Here is a 16,681-nt window from a genome sequence, read left to right on the forward strand (position 1 = left end):
CAATCAGTAATCTCACACGTGTCTCCTCTTGAATTTTTGTGGAGATCTAAGTAAAACCACAAACTGTGCTCAGATTTGCCAGAAGAACTAAACTCCATGCTTATTTCTCTTACAGGTCTCATGTCCCTTTTTGTCTTTTTGTTTCTCCTAGGGAAATTGTTTCCTTAGCTTTGACAGAGAAACATATACGAAATATCATTTTTCTCTGGGCTGTCGGCTTGTAGGACCTTAAGCATCTAGGTATGGCTGGTGATAATTTTGTTGTTAAAAAAAAAAACAGCAATAAAATATAGGGAGTTCAGATGAGTGATGTTTTCAACTTGAAAGGACTATTACAGAGTATACGTTAATATATTGCTGTGATCTAAATGACTCCATTAGTACTATGCATAGTATAATGAGGCATTAATTAGTTCACTCTACTTAGTGTGAGTAATTCCACTACTCATTGCTTCGAAACAAAGAAACTTGCAAAACATCCTGGTCCATATTCAGTTTATGTTGTGTTTGGTTAAAATTACTAGTGCACTGGGGGACTGTCAAAATCACACTCAAATTTGACTTTACGATTTGGACATTCACAGAAAATGGGGATAAACTCTAAAATGTTAAATAGGAAGCCATTTTGGACAAATGCTTTTAATTAATGTATAATTAATTTTTATAAGGAAACCATGTAAGAAAATCTCTGGGCTCCAAGTACTTTTGAACCAGTAATGTTAAATGAAGGGGCAGCACGCTGGCACAACCGGTAGTGTTGTCTCCCCCTATCTGCATGGGTTTCGTCCAGGGGTTTCAGTTTCCTCCCACAATCTAAAACACATGCCTATAGGTGAATTGTCTCTGCAGAAGTGTCCACAAGTGTGAGTGTGTAATGCCCTGTGATTGGGGCCCTGCCCAGGTTGTGTTCCTGCCTTGTGCCCAATTGATTCCAGGTAGGCACCAGATCAACTGCAACCAAGAAGAAGATAAAGCATTTGCAGAAGATGAATGAATTAATGTTAAATAAAATAAAGGCATATTTGTGGACCCCTGGTGGCAGGTATAATCTGATGAGTTTCAGTGAAACCTTGATTAATACTGAATACTATAATCTGGTTCCCTGGCCCATTGGTTTTTGACTAAACAGTTGTCTTAAATCCTATGTTGTGCCTTAAATATTTTGATGAAGTTGTAGCTTTTTGAGAGATTTTAACTCCTTTACCATTCAGACTAAAGGAGAAGTCATAAAAGAACCACACAACACATGCTCTACTTATATCCATTCTTTAAGCTGTAGATCTTTTGCTTGCTTTCTTTATTTATCAAGTCTCATACAGAAGTTGACCATGACATGCAAATGATGGTTGCCGTGAAAGAATTGCAACATCCACTGTGTCTTGTGGCGTTACAGCTGGATGGCTGCAGCACCAGAACTTTCAGGATTTTCACTTTCCAAATTTCACTCTCAGTTCATCGTTCCCTCTGTCTGTACCTTTTTGTCTTTCTTTCATAAATTGATGGGTTAAAAAGTGCTGTGAATATGTTACATTGATGTAGCACCAGTGGGTCAGCCAGCAGTCCTGGGGATTGGGCCCGTCCTGCAGGGCTGGCTACGGAGGGTTGGAGGGATTAGAGGTGGAAAAGGGTAGTGGAAGGAGGAAGGACTCAGACACTCCTGCTCAGTGTTGGATCCTGCGGATGGACTGAATCTGAGGGGTGTGGGAATGGGTACCAAACTCCCTGTAGTGTCTGTACTCGCCACCATGGCAGTCACACTCCATGATGTACTGATAGCCACGGTAACCAGGATACTGGTAGCACACCCAGCTACAAGAGCAGAGTAAAAAAAAAGCAGAGACAGTGAGCTCATGGCCATCAGCGAAAAGAGAAAAACAAAATCTTATTTCCTGATATACATGCAGTAACTGCAGTAGCTTGATTCCTGATGTCAGAATGTTTGTTTATTTTCTAAGACCTTGTTAGTACAGTACTAAAGGTTGTAACATATCATTGTAATTAAAAATTCAAACATTTAAAATTCTTTTGTCATTTTATGGTAACTGTTGGGTACTGTTGTCATTTTATTAAAACAAATTAAATCTAATTATTAATGAGCTACAATCGCAATTGCAAAATCACCATCTTTAAATCATCTAAACTAAAACTCATACTTTTGAATACAGTATCATCCCCAAGAACAGAACAAATTGATGAAAATGATTTTACAGTCCTTGATGGAAATAATAATGCTGTGAATAATAAATTCCTGCTGTTTGCCATTTTCTAACTGCTAAATTTTTATGGTATTATTCAGTGAAATGACAATTGGCATTTTTAATACTGTGCAACATTTACCATTAAATGGCAAAGGAGCAGGAAAATGTGTCAATGTTTAATTATAATAATACGTTACACAAAAAAACAGTTTAAAACTAATATGTACCAATAATATTGAGTACATAATGAGTATTATCAGCGCTTCTAAATCTAGAAACCACAGACTGACAACAGAAATCTATGTTCTATGCTACAGTGAATTAGCACACAAATCTGGGGATCTGGAGCCTCCCAACTCAAAAAACTGGGAAATAGAACAACTCAGGCAAGTTTTTCTGCTCTGCTTACATCATTCTGAATGGGGCTGTTAAGTAAGGTACCCGAGACTCCAGAACAGTTTTACTTTGTGGAAAAGGGGAATATTAATTCATTACTTTATAGTCTTTACAACATGGAATCACTGGGCGCAAGGTGAGAACACATGCTGGAGGGGACCCCAATTCAGGGTGACACACACTCGTACATTGAATATATATATGTGTATATTTGAATACATTGAATATATATATATATACACACACATTAATTCAGCCTGAAGGAATCCTTCATTCGATCAAAATCCAGTCATTCGATCAAAAATCAAAAGGATGGTTCTTTTCAAATATATATATATATATATATATATAGTTATTTATTTATTTATAATTTTTTTTTAATAGAGGCAGACAGTCAGCTTTAAAAGCACTGTAACAAAAACAACATGTTTAATTCAGTGTTAAAGTGTTGTTGAAAACTGGACTTCTGCCTTCCTGGAATCACTGGGAAGGGGGACTCTCAGAAGCACTGGGAACACAGGGGCACCAGTCCTTCACAGGGTGACACACAGTCACTCACACAAACACTTTGAGTCACCAATCCACTTACCAACGTTTGTTTTTGGACAGGAAATCCACGCGGACACAGGGAGAACACACCAAACTCCTCACAGACAGTCACCCGGAGTGGGACTCAAACCCACAACCTCCAGGTCCCTGGAGCTGTGTGACTGCGACACTACCTGCTTTCACATATTTTCTAAATGGCCTTGCAGGGGTATGCAAGAGTAAACATGCAAGAGTAAAAGACGAGTCTATTATTTTTCCACTAATAGTGGATCTATGTATCACTATCACTGGAGTTACTCACGCGCCACTCTGGACCTGCATGGAGCCAATCTCATTGTTGTGCCAGCCCATACCCTGCAGGGAGGGGTAGTCATCACACAGGTCCCACTGTCTGCCCATCATGTTCTCACACTCCCACACACACATGCGGGACTCCTTGTGATTCTGTTCCAACAAGTGGGAAAAAGTCTTGAAACCTTGCCACTGGTTCAGAATACCTGCTCATGATGCTTGTTCACAACTGCATGCAGTCTGTGATTCATCATCAGTATATAATGAGTATCAGTGACATCTTTAAATTTGTTTGACATGTCCTGGTTCATCACTCACAGCAGAATAGATGGGGCGGAAAGACATCATCCTCTCAACACGATAGCTGTGGCTTCCCATGTAGGCCTCAAAGCAGGGGTAGTCTCCCTTCTCCAGGACAAACTGTTGACCGTTGAAGCTGGAATGCTCATAACCCACCCAACTGGGAGCAAGAATGACATGAAATGAAAGAGTGTATGAAAAATTGAATGGAAGGAACAGTATAGTCTAATTCTTCATGCTGGTATAGTACATGCTCATCCAAATTGATACATTAGACCCCTGCCAAAGTATTAAGCCCCATAGACACTCACTATGTCTTCGGAAAATGATATAGCCTACATTAGTTTCATTAGATAATACTGTCTTTAACCTACTGGCCACATTCTCAGCTTAACTTGCTGCTCTCAAACACCTACCACCCTCAGTATCTCAGGAAAAGGATTTGATGCTATGTTTGTGTGATGCCAAATAGACTTGATTTAGATTTTTTTAATAGATTTTCTAAATGTATATCTCTATATATTGTGTTAATTAAGTTAAAAAATATTTGCAGTTCAGATTTTGGTGTGCTGGTCAAAATGTGTTTGGGTTGAGAATGACCTCTCAGAGAATAAATATCCGGCAAAAAGGGGACACTGATGAAGCTATGAAAGACAAGTTTCACTGAAGATTTGCTATAATCCCTTATTTAACCCCATTTCATGAATCAGTAGCTACTCACGCTCCACATTCCACCTTCAGGGAACGGACATTCTCCAGGCCATACTCCATAACGTTCTTGCAGCAAGAGGTGAACTCCCACCATCTGCCCTGGTAATACTCCTGGTCATAAACGGTGATCTGATGGGAAACACAGACGCACATAACCATAAGTTTCTGTCATGAGAAATGGACAAACCCTGCTAGCATGTTTATATTTGGCCCAGTACAGCTTAATGGAAAGCAGGTGATGAAACAAAGGACAGGTTTGCTGTTCTTGTCAGTATCCCTTAACCAGGAGAATCCAGAAGCAGACGTTACCTTCCATGGACCCATGGGCATGTTCATCTGGTTTGTCAAAGCCATGACTGATATCTCAGCACTGATTGACCTGGGGATAAAAAAGAGGACCAATGGTAACATCTGATTAAAAATTATGTTACTAACTTTTTCCTTGTTTCTTGATTCACAGCAAAAATGGTAAGGAATATTATTCTCTCATTTTTGACCATGAAACATTACGTAATGTGTATTTCAAGACAGACAAGAAATTACTTGAATTATGTAACTAGAATTGTCTACATCCAAATTTCTAACCATGATGGAGCTAGTCAGTATTTGTATTATTATATTAGTATCACAACTTGCCAAAAAATGGAGTGATGTCTTTAAAGAACCACTTTGGGTTCCCTGTAGAACCTTTCAATGAATGAATATTTTAAAATACCGAAACCACTGCACCCATTGTGAATCTTTAATTGCATCACTCAAGAAAATACCTTTATGGCACCTTTATTTTTTAAGAGTACAAGTAATTTTTTTGTCATGTGGCTATTTGACCGGAAGGTTAGGACCTTAGAATCTGTGCTTGAAAAACTTACCCCAAAGAATGAGCTGTGTGCGCTGTAGGGGTTCCCACCAAGTGGTCTCCCGGCCAGGCACATGTGGGGCTATTTATACTGGGTTGAGGTGAATGGAGCTCCGTGGCTTGTGGACCTGGACTGCTGTCAGCACTTTGCTTTGGCACCCTTTTGTCTCTAGGCTGAGCTGTAGGCCTTTCATTCTCCCACCTCGCTCCTCACAATGAAGCTTTTTCTACCAATGAAAATCAGCAGCCCATGGAGATATACGACAACTGGCCTTCATACTTCAATCTCTGCGCTGCTCAGGTTTCACCTGCTGCACTAAAAGCGCAGCATTTTTGTTCATAAATTTTAGAGGCTATACTAAATTATTATAGTTTAAATAACAAGTATTTTCAGCAAACACCCATTTAAAGCAATGTAGGCGGTCAACTTTTCAGTTAAATTTTCTAAAATGCTCAAAAGCTTATGATATGTGCAATATTTTTTTCCCCCACACTTTTATTCTGAAATGCTCTTTCAAAATAACTTTGCTCAGCTAATGTTTAATTATTAAAATTTAGTGTGAAAATAAATTATAAATCCTAAACTTTTGGTTCCTAAAATAATGCGCTGTGCAATATGTTGTTGTCATAAACACATCTCACAATCCAAAATGGCAAATATTTGTCAATATATAATGGACAATTTCTGGTAGCAATATTTATTAAATACAGTTATGAGAATCTGAAGTGACCTCGAGTATTGAGTCAAATAACTGGGCTGTTTAATATGCCAAAAATATGCCGTGATAACAAGGAGCCAAAAGAATATTTTGACAGAAAACTATATTTTTCCTCAAATCTAAGAAAAAAAAATTTAAATTAAATTCTATGAAGGCTTTATGAAAATCTCAGTCCTTAAATAAATGGCTTGAAATAATAATAAATCCCATTTATGAAAAACACATTTACTTCCATATTGTTCATCTATAACTTTTTCCTACATTGGTCCCTACAGGATATACCACCACTTTGTTTATTTTATTTTATTCGTTTTTATTATGCACAATCAATTTTCATACTGGAGTACAAAAAAATGGAAACATACAATAATAAACAGAACAGTACATGGAAAGTACAAAAATGCTCAAATGGCTTGTACAAGGCACTTTCCTACTTTAGTCAAACTTGACTTAGATATTATTTGAGAGCTGTATGCCCCATATGCTTAAATAGGTAAGTGAAACTGGGACAATAAAGCAAAGGTATCCATCACCAACTGTGTACATAGGCACTTCATCATTCTATTATAACAACATTAGTTTATCGATCACACAATACAACTAGAACATTATAAATTACAGAGACTAATACTCAACACCACAATCTTAACCCAGTATTCCTGTCTGAACAATAGCCGTACATGTACTGTTTACTGTCAGCACATTGCTCAGCTCACAGATTGTTCAGAGAGGAAAAGGTGTATGTGTGAAGTTAGTGGGACTGTGTGTGTTCAAATGTAGCTTTGAATGTGTTTAAAATGTCTGCATGTGTGTGTGCACATTTCTGCTGATGAGAGCAGACACACACTGGTGACAATGAGGGGAGCCAAGTCAGCAGACCTGTGAAATGAAATAACTGGGTGTGGGTGTGTTTTTGTGTGTGTGTGTGTGTGTGTGTGTGTGTGTGTGTGTGTGTCACACAGACACTCTCCCATGGTTTCTCATTTCGTTCTCACTCATTCAGTTAATTTCCCACTCTAAAGTAAATTTCCCAGTGCCATATAGCCCTGATATAGTGGCAGCCTCTATTTCTTTTATGCCACTAATATAATGAAGCCTACTGAGCTACTATAAGTGGTGGGCTTTGTTCCTGTTCAGTAGACTGCTGCAGAAGTTAAAAGGGGAATTCCACCAATATTTTTAAAACAAAATCAGTGATATAGAAAGTCATTCGGGTTGCTTTGATATGATTTCACTGGAGGAAACTTAACATTCATTTCATTTGTGATATCTGTATGCCATCCAAAAATCAACACTTGTGTGTTTTCTGCTTTTTTAGATTTTATATCTAAACCACACTTATAATATAATTATGTGAAAATCCTATTAAACCAATGTTGCAGTCTTTTTTTTAATCTATTTTTATCTATTGAGGTGGCAGTAATATGCAAGCGAATACATTTAATCTTTACTTGGCTGGTTAAGCCTTCAGACTACAAAATATTGAATCAAGCGTTTTTAAATGAGTTTGTACAATGATTTCTTAATTTTGCCCTTAACAAGCATAGGGAACAAGGGCAGAAATCAGGGTTTGACATGGTGTGCTACATGGATGTGACACACACGACATGGATGGTGACTAGACACACACACACACACACTACTGAAGCTAGACAACAGCCACTGCTCACACATACACAAACACAGCATAACCACAATTATCCAAATAGAATCCCAAACACAAATCCCACCCCCCACCCCCTGTCCTAACAATCCCAAACTACCCCGATATCTATAGGAGGTGAAATGAAAACGATCAGGGGCCTGCTGCAAAGTCCCAATTGACACCTTTTCAGAACACCTGAAAATGTCTGCATTGGACAGGGATTTGAATAGACAACAACATTACCAAGTAAATTCTTTGTTTGTTTTTTTGTTTGTTTGTTTGTTTTTAACTCTGTCCTTGGTATGTTTTAGACTTTGTTTGGAGATCGGCACCACCTCGTGGATACTTCTGTCACCACCTCTGAGTAATGCTTGAAGAACATCTCAAATTAATTTCTTTCTCCCCTTTTTACCTTGTTAAATTGATTGTGTGATGTGTACACACTAGAATACGTATCCTTTGTGATATAAGACAAGGCTGAGCATTTCAGCTTTAAAAATGAAGTATTCAAATTGGTGGATACAGAGACATAATTTTGCACATCATGAACCTAAAGAACCAGATCTGTCTGTAATGAATGAAGGCAAAGGTGTACAGTGACGTTTTTTTTATGGGAAATAACTTTTAAATATGTAATTTTGAAGAGCAAGTTGGGAATGTTTAATATCTCAGAAGTAAATTGTACATTATTCCACATTGGTTATTTTGCCAAGCTGACAATTTATGTATCCTATGGCTTAAAACTGTTTGCTGTGCAAATTTAACTTGATTTATATTAGGACCCTTCAAAACAATTCACACTTGCGGAACTGTACAGTATTAAATGTTCAGCATGTACGATTTATGGGGATTTGTATCTACCCTTATTTACTACCAACCAGTGGTATTTGTTTGATTAGAATGAGCACTCCTCTTCCGGCAAAAGGCACCATGTTGCACTACCATGTTTTTCAACATACTTCAGAATGGACAAACCAAAACACTTGTTCTAGAGAATGTATTTAATATTTTGTACATTAAAGCAGCAGCTTGAAGAGGGAGGTTATTAATGTGATCGCAAGCTGCAACCTCACCGCTAGATGCCACTAAATCCAATGCTGTGTAAAGCCAAATACTTTATGCTAATTATGTGTAACTGTGTTATAATAGGATTATACCACAGTAGGATTAAGGGTTACAGACCCCGTCTCACAACTGTGGTCTCGCCCAACTTCAGTTTTATCGTGGAGGAGTGTGAATTTAAAGTGTGTTCAAGACAGAAAACAAGCACACTACATAGTGAGTCAAACCTATTACGTCACATTTAGCAGTGGGTTCATTAGTGCAGTATGAATCGTGAAAGCAGTGGCTGTGAAGGCAGATTTAGTGATCGGCAGGTCTCTGCTCAGTGAATCAGATCAGTTGACTCAGCCCCCAAACAAGAGTCGGCTCTTCATTCCGTTGCCCTGAAGTTTTTATTTACTAGTCCCATAATTATGCATGTAAATCCATATTACCATTATCTGGCATTTAATTAACTGACGTTATATATATATATAATTCGTATTTAATATTTCAATTTTAAACGAAGTTTAAATATAAAGCTTAGGTGAGAAAAGGCCAAGTATTCTGTGAATTTCAGTTGAATTACAAGAGCGAAAAGAAAGGTAGGAATCCAATGCAAAAGGTAATTTTTTTTCGTTTACAAAGTACAAAGCCACTCAAATATACTTACATGTTCAGAAAGAATTTAATATTAAAACGCTCTGCAAAATTATTACAAGATAAAAAGATTGAAAATAATTGGAAGTAAAAAGGGAAAAAATATAACAGTTATGAAAAATAATAAAAGAAGATTAAAAGATAAAACAGAAATAAAAAGACGCATTAAAATACACAAATGAAGAAATAAATAATGAGAAATAATTTTTTAATGCAGTAAAATGTTCTTCGGTGAAAATCTGTTCCCAACATTCACGTAAATGAACCGATTCAAAGAGTCGACACGTTCGTAAACGACTCGGTCCTCACTGTTGTGATTGTGAATGTGCTGAAGTGAAGGGAAGTGAAGTGAGCCCGTGCTGGAGAGGGAGAGAGGAGAGGAGGAGGAAGAAAACAGGATTTAAATAAAGCGGTCGAGCTGCTCGGACCTTCGGGTGAGGGCGGGAGGGAGACTGTTTTGTGTCTTGCTCGGCGGCGGAGGGTCAGGGGGGAGGAGGGGGCGGATAATGAGCTATTCTTGTACCAGCACAGGCACCAGCCAGGACCCAGCCAGCTCCAACAAGTCCGGCGGCGGCGGCGCTAATCCCGCCACTCGCAGCTCTAGCGGCTCCGGCGGCGTTCCTAACAACAGCGGCGTTTGCCACAGTGTCCGCGGAGGGAGATCCAAACCCAAGGCCACTTCAGCTGCTCCAGCCGAGGCCATGAAGGTGAAGAAGGGCTGCAACACGACGGATATGGGGGTTCCGGTCACCACCGAGGAGGAGCTGCTCTCCAGCTCCATCATCACTCCCGAGGACGTGTTGGGGCTGCAGAAGATCACCGAGAGTAAGTATTTGGAATCGGACACGAGAATGGTTTTATCGGTTCTTAACGTTTTGCCGAGTTTAAACTTACAGCAGTCTGGGAAACGAACGCAGTAATGATATGGTGTCAGTGGTAAACGCGGTTTACTGTTTGCCCAGTGTTTAAACACTGGTTATTAGGGGACGGTCTGAGTCGTGCAGTAGTAACGTTAGGCTGTGCGTTTTTTAAATCGTTGCCACTAAAACGACCCTTTTTCCACTGTTGGTTAACGTTGCCGTTGACCGACTGTTTCCACTTCGTTAACGTTTTATCTAGCTATGCATTAGTGTTTACATGTTGCCATACAATCTCGGTGTTGTTAATGTTCGTTAACAGCGTTGAAGCTTTAAAAGAGGTTGGTACTCTTTTGTTGTTGTCTAAAAATACCACTCGACCAGACACAAGAGCCTCTTGAACACAGTCTTTGAGCCTGGTTTGTTTATCTCTCGTTTCACCGCCTCTCAGGGGCTCGGCTGCTGTGATGCTGCTGTTATTGGACATGAAGCTGGTCAAGGCCGTTCAAATGCGTCATGTACAGCCCGCCGAGATTAAACTAGAGTCCAGCTCCGTAAGAAAAATTTATTCTGTTTCAGCGCCGTTCAGCCGTCATTCATCCTGCCATTCAGTGACGTTCAAGTTCCATGTGTAGTCTAGTCTCCATGCACGGACACACGTAGCGTGTTATACAACATTTCTGACACCACACACTTATATTCAGTAGTTTGCTAGTGTCCTTTTACTTCTTTAAAGCCTATGGTTTTAGAACACATGTTGCAAATTGAAGCATCACTTAAGACACGGGTAGCCTTTGTTGTAGTACCACAGACAACAAATAGATTTGGGCAGTATGACGATATTGTAGCCATCGTTATCGCAATAAATATACTTTTTCATATTAATGACTCGCAGTTCAATAACGTGAAAAATACTTAATTTTCAGGTAAATAATAAAAAAAGTATCCACAAATAAAGAACACTAATAGGAAATAACAAAAATATGTTCTTTTTTTATTGAATAAGCAGTGTTTGTGTCCCAAGCCCAGTTCTCTAACCATTTGGTTACGCCGCCACCCCAGCAGTTTCACAAGATTGTTCCTTTAAGCAAACCCTGTAAGATCCCGTAATCCCGTAAGAAACCCTGTTTGTCTGTATTCACCTGTTTGACATTGCCTTTGCAAATCTGCAGTTTCAAAGTAGTTCAGTGTTAAGCAATGGCATTGACTGTTTACTGTGCAGATGGTATACGTCTAGCACAAAAACAACACCACACTGACATGTAACGTAAAAAAAAAACTTGTTATTAGTAATAATATCAGGGAGCTTCATGTTGTCATATTTTATATGTCAATTTTAAATCACAAAACCAGTAATAATATTATGAAGGATAATACTGTCATTCATTGTCAGTGTTTAGATTCAGTTTTGTCTGTTAAAATATCATGTTTTGCCTTTCAATATACTGATCAGAATATTCTGTTTAAATCTTCCTGCAGTGTCCTCCAATAATGATGAATGTGATTATATGTTAGCAGGAACAAAAATAACTATTAATAACTAGTCAGTAAACTAGTATATTCCCCTAAAATTCTACCAATGCTTCCAAAAAATCAATGTATTTGTCACCATGAGCAGTTTATATCGCACTGAGGATAATGGCAGCTGTAGTGGACTTAAGGATCTGCTATATTTAGCATTATCAGGTTGTCTAACCTTGCAGCACTAAGTATTGTTAGGTAACAGGTGGCAAGCAGGTGCTCCATCACTGTATTTAAAGATGTGTACGAATCCTTATACAACACCTACACACCATGCTCCTCTAAGCTTTCATTAGGGAGAGCCTGATAATTCTGGCCTTCTCGATAGTGTTTAAGAATCAGTATGTGCCTGATATCTGTTATGCCTCAACCACTCATAAATGTATATGTGTGTGTGTATGTATATATGTGTATATATATATATATATATATATATATATATATATATATATATATATATATATATATATATACACATATATACATAAAATTTCTGCTATGGATTATAATTATAGTATATAAATAAGGATGAGTGAGATAAAAAAAAAAATTACATATACACACATACATACATATATATATGTATGTGTGCAACTTTAAAAGAGACATATTATACCCAGGGCGGCACGGTGGCACAGCAGGTAGTTTTAATGTCTTAATGAAACGTCTATGTGGTGTTTCAATCAAAAATCCACATGGATCAAACAACACAGCCCCGTTCTCTCCCTGTTTAGAATAAGTAGTTTCAGTGCCTGTTCCTTTAATTGAAAATAAGCCACAGCTCAGTTCAGCACACGAGTCCAGGAGTGAAGAGCAGATGCTTTGGATTTGAGCCATTTCTCAAGTAAAGATGAAATGTATTTTTCCAGGGAATTGAAAAGCTAATTGTTAGATCGAACAAATTTCTAGAAAATAAACCAAATTAGATATACATATAAAAATATAAAACATTTCATGTGTCATACCTATACTGAGACCATATTGAATGTTATTGTATCTATGTATGTAGCTATACATAATAATATATACATAATCTAACTATGTAAGATGCTGCACACAACCATATTCCATGCCTTCAGACTTGGACAGACTACAAATACGGATTTAGTGTTTTTGTGTTACAGGTTGTGGGTAGATTGTCTCCAGCTCCCCATATTAATATCAAATGCAAAGAAAAAGTGTCCCCATTTGGAATGCCCATGTAGTTTTTGCTCATAAAAACTGAATAGTAAATAATTTGTTTTAATAATGAAAAAAATATTCAGTATCACTGGATATGATTTATTCTTTTGACAGCAATTTAGATACATTTGCAATTTCAGTGAACATATTTAACTCAGCTTGCAATGTTCGTTATGAAAGTTAGTTTTCATGACATGTTGAATATATTCTGCTTATGATATCTTTATATCTTTGTCAGTGGACTTCAACTAAAATAAATTATTGGCATTTTTGCTTTATTACTTACATCCATATTAAACCTTTATTAAAGGGGCTCAAGACTCAGATAAACTGCAGGTGAAGAGGCACACACCTACACTTTTTTTAGTTATTAAATGCACTGACGTGTGATTCCCAAGGAAGATCTGTTTTAATCCCTGAGGCATGTGTCAGTGTGTAAGCCATGGTAACAGCATCCCCTGATTCAGGGAGGGACTAGACCTTTTCAGCATCTCTTTCATTAAGGAGTTTGTTTAGGAACACTTGGGCCTTGGGTAAACATTGTCACTGGTACAGCTTATAATAATACCCTTTAACAGAGCTGAATATAAAATTATGCAAATGATTAAAAAATTTGATTAAATCGTTTGCCAGCCTTTAATTTGTATTACGGCTCATCATATCTGGCATTTTTTCTTTTTTTTTTTCTTTTTTCATAATGATGTCCTTATATATCATCGCTGTCCAATTACAAACATGCATCTCCATTTTTGCCAATTTAATTGTTTACTACATCATTTGATCACAGCCTTACTTCATATCATGTGAAATTTTCATGATGAATGGACCAATAAAAATGCTCAAAAATTTCTTGGAATTTAATCTTTTTAGCTTGACTTCCATTGAAAGTTAGGTTTATTCCTTCTCCTGTAAAGTTACTATTTTGGGAATTGCAAGGAAAAGGAGAAGGAAATTGAAAAGTGAAGAATATAAAAACAAAATACCTAGATTTGGCAATTTTGCACCAATAGGGCAATTCTGGTGGAGGCCGATATTTAATGTCTCATGTACCTGTGTTTACCAGTTGATGCCAGGAATAATTGTAAAATCTAATTTGAATTAGTATTAAAGAGACATCATTTTTATTTCTATAGAGGTACATACCCAGTGAAACGACTACATTAAAAAAAAGACATTTTAGCCCCAACATTTGAACACTGCCAATAATTTTATTATGGTCATTGTCTGCTCATGTCATTATACCTGTAATATCGACAGGTATCTCCTGCTGCTCACATAAAAAATGAACTGGGAAATGCCACTCCCAGAAGTTTGAACAAATTCAAGAAGTGCAATGTGGGCTAATCCTCTGCAGAGGATACCACCCACTCCCTGTTGAGTTAATATTGAACTGAAACTGTGGAATCAAACTTGAATAGGGGATGAGTTTCATGTGGCTCCTAAAGAGCTTAAATCCTTGTCTCTGTACATAGTGTGGTGTCATGTCCTATTGTGAAACTGACAATAATAATTTTTAACTAAAGGCCTCTGTGCTCCACTGTAGCACGATGGAACAGATTGACTCAATTATTTTTCAAATGCCAAGTCTTGTCTGGGAGCCAGATTCCAGCATCTCTAACCTTGCAATCTGGAACCTCTCCTCACAAAGAAGCTGGTCTAATGGACTAGAGCCTTTCTCATACCATTTAAATTTGACAGCCTATGGTGATTGTATTGCCAGCTGCCGTATTTGTCTACATGGAGCTTTCAAATAACTTCCCATATTGCAATCTAAAAGATTTGTGCTACTGTAGCATAAGGCAACAACCAAGCATTGACATTCTCAGGGTTTATCATGTATTAGTTCTGTGGAAGCTAAAGTGAATCTGTGAATTATTTATTTTGAATACATTAAGATGGGATACAAATGGCTTCTTGATGCAGGGTGCCTAAATGTAAGGGTGTAGGACGTTGCCTAATGTCTCTTCAGTCTTCTTTACACCAGTGAGACGAACAGGATGATGACTTCCTTTTCCTTTACCCAACTCGACACAAATGTAAATCAATACATTTTGGCTTATTAAAATGGATGGTGTACGAGAAGGATGTTAAGTGAGATTTTTGCATTTCATTAGAGGGCATGTGGTTGTCAGTCTTGCGCATGGTATGATGAGAGAATATGTACATTTGAAGGGGATCACAAAAAGACGAGTAGTTTACAGATCAGATATTATTCTGGAACGTATGTATGTTGGAACGTAGTAAAAATTGCATTTATGAAAGCAGAATTTTCACAAATCCCTCTTCTTTTAGTAACTGGATGCACAGTATCCCGAGGGGAAACTAGGATTTATGTAACATTTAATTCCTTTCCTTTGTGTTATGTTTTATTACAGTTTATTACATATTTTATTACAGAAAATCTAAAACAAAATTGGACTCCTCTGATCACAGTATTTTTACAGCTGCACAAATACAAACCAGCCTATTAATTAAGTGATCATGGGAGGAAACAAAAAAAATGTGAGAGAGAGATATGAGAGCTGTAACAGTGCAGGAATTTGATATGAAAAATACTGGCTGCTCTAGTCATTCTGATTGTGTGCTGCTTCTTTCAAAGAGTGCAGACACTTCGGAATTGTCCCACCTCCGCTTGTATGTTTCTCCAGCCTTGAACCTGAGTTAATGTGAAAGCAAAAAGACAAGGTTAAAGGAACACTAAGTAGTATTTTACCTTAAAATCATAGCTTCAAAAAGCATTGTGGTGCTTCCTTGACCTGTAATCGGGAAGATAGAGCCTCCATCGTTGCTACTTCTGGCTCAGCACTGCAGAAACTGCACTGTGTAACTTTTTGGTTGACGGTAGTAAACCACCTCCACCCCCAAATCTTGTGTTTGTTTAAAAGCAGCAAACCTAGTGAACATGGCAAAATGTGTACATATTTAATATGTGAATATGTGTGTGCTAAACTCAGCAGTGGCTCATTCTCATTTAAAGGAAGAGGTGCTGAAACTGAACAAAACAGGGCTGTTTAGTTAGAGTGAGAACACTGCTATAGTGTTTGATTTTGTGATATTTCAACCAAAGCATGTCACAGAAGTTCCATTAAGGTCACAGAGAATTGTGTATTACTTTGTGGAAGAGGCTATAATCTGTCCCCTCTAATCCCAGTGTAAGCCAACTGAGGCTAATAACAAAAAATCCTAAAAGAGATCTGTGCCTTATTTTTTTAGAGAGATAATAAATAATATATTTTCCTCATGGAAATGAGGAAATTATTAATATGTCCCTGATACCAGTACCAGTATGTTGGTCATCCTTTCAACTTAATATGTTTTCACAGGACCAGAAAGTCCAGCATTGCCCACATAATGCTGCCCCTATGATAACGGACAACAGTGGAGTCATGGAGTTACACAGAGTTACATAGAGTCCAGGCCCAGGCTCCGCAGATAACAAAGCTTTGATGTAACACCTGCGCTTTATTGCCAGCTTTATATTCAGTCTTCTGTCAGATATATCTCGACTGCACTGTAAGTCCAGCAAAGCCACGGGTACCGTTTGTCATGAGAATTGAGAAACCGTTTATATTGGCATCTTATCTTCAGAACGCACAAAGCAGGGTATATGGACACCTGCCTAATGTTCCCCTGCTCCCTTTGGGGAAGGCAATGGAATTATGCTTCAGTACACCGACATTCGCTCTTTTTCTTTTTCTTGCCATTGCTGTTTTTTTGTTTGTTTTGTTTTCTATGATGCTCTTTTATTTCTCTCT

General features: G+C 37.8%; 2 protein-coding genes across 3 annotated transcripts in view; one reads left to right on the top strand and one right to left on the bottom strand.

Moving 5' to 3' along the window:
* Positions 1-1,465: 1,465 nt before the first annotated feature.
* On the bottom strand, positions 1,466-5,424 carry cryba1b (crystallin, beta A1b). Its single transcript, XM_066646218.1, has 6 exons — positions 5,315-5,424; positions 4,755-4,824; positions 4,456-4,574; positions 3,753-3,894; positions 3,445-3,587; positions 1,466-1,809 (listed from the first exon to the last, which is right to left on the bottom strand). Exons 2-6 carry the CDS (start codon positions 4,797-4,799, stop codon positions 1,662-1,664), a joined length of 597 nt encoding a protein of 198 aa, XP_066502315.1. The 5' UTR covers positions 4,800-4,824; positions 5,315-5,424; the 3' UTR covers positions 1,466-1,661.
* Positions 5,425-9,707: 4,283 nt separating this feature from the next.
* The window catches only part of unc119a2 (unc-119 lipid binding chaperone a2), a 32,774-nt gene continuing 25,800 nt past the window's right edge, over positions 9,708-16,681 (top strand). Inside the window, exons 1-2 of one of the 2 annotated variants that reach the window (XM_066646216.1) lie at positions 9,708-9,800; positions 9,898-10,191. In XM_066646216.1, the coding sequence (XP_066502313.1) occupies positions 10,068-10,191 (124 nt within the window). In that variant the 5' untranslated portion in view covers positions 9,708-9,800; positions 9,898-10,067. The other variant, XM_066646215.1, reaches the window with a different exon arrangement.

This window comes from Hoplias malabaricus, chromosome 15 (assembly GCF_029633855.1).
Source record: "Hoplias malabaricus isolate fHopMal1 chromosome 15, fHopMal1.hap1, whole genome shotgun sequence".
In the NCBI taxonomy this organism is placed as follows: Eukaryota; Metazoa; Chordata; class Actinopteri; order Characiformes; family Erythrinidae; genus Hoplias; species Hoplias malabaricus.

Excerpts from the sequence above, each read along its gene's own strand:
- cryba1b (XM_066646218.1), bottom strand. The coding sequence starts at position 4,799 with ATGGCTTTGACAAACCAGATGAACATGCCCATGGGTCCATGGAAG. Across the intron at positions 4,575-4,754 it reads TGCCCATGGGTCCATGGAAG|ATCACCGTTTATGACCAGGA; the intron begins GTAACGTCTGCT and ends GTTTCCCATCAG. Across the intron at positions 1,810-3,444 it reads ATGCAGGTCCAGAGTGGCGC|CTGGGTGTGCTACCAGTATC; the intron begins GTGAGTAACTCC and ends CTGCTCTTGTAG.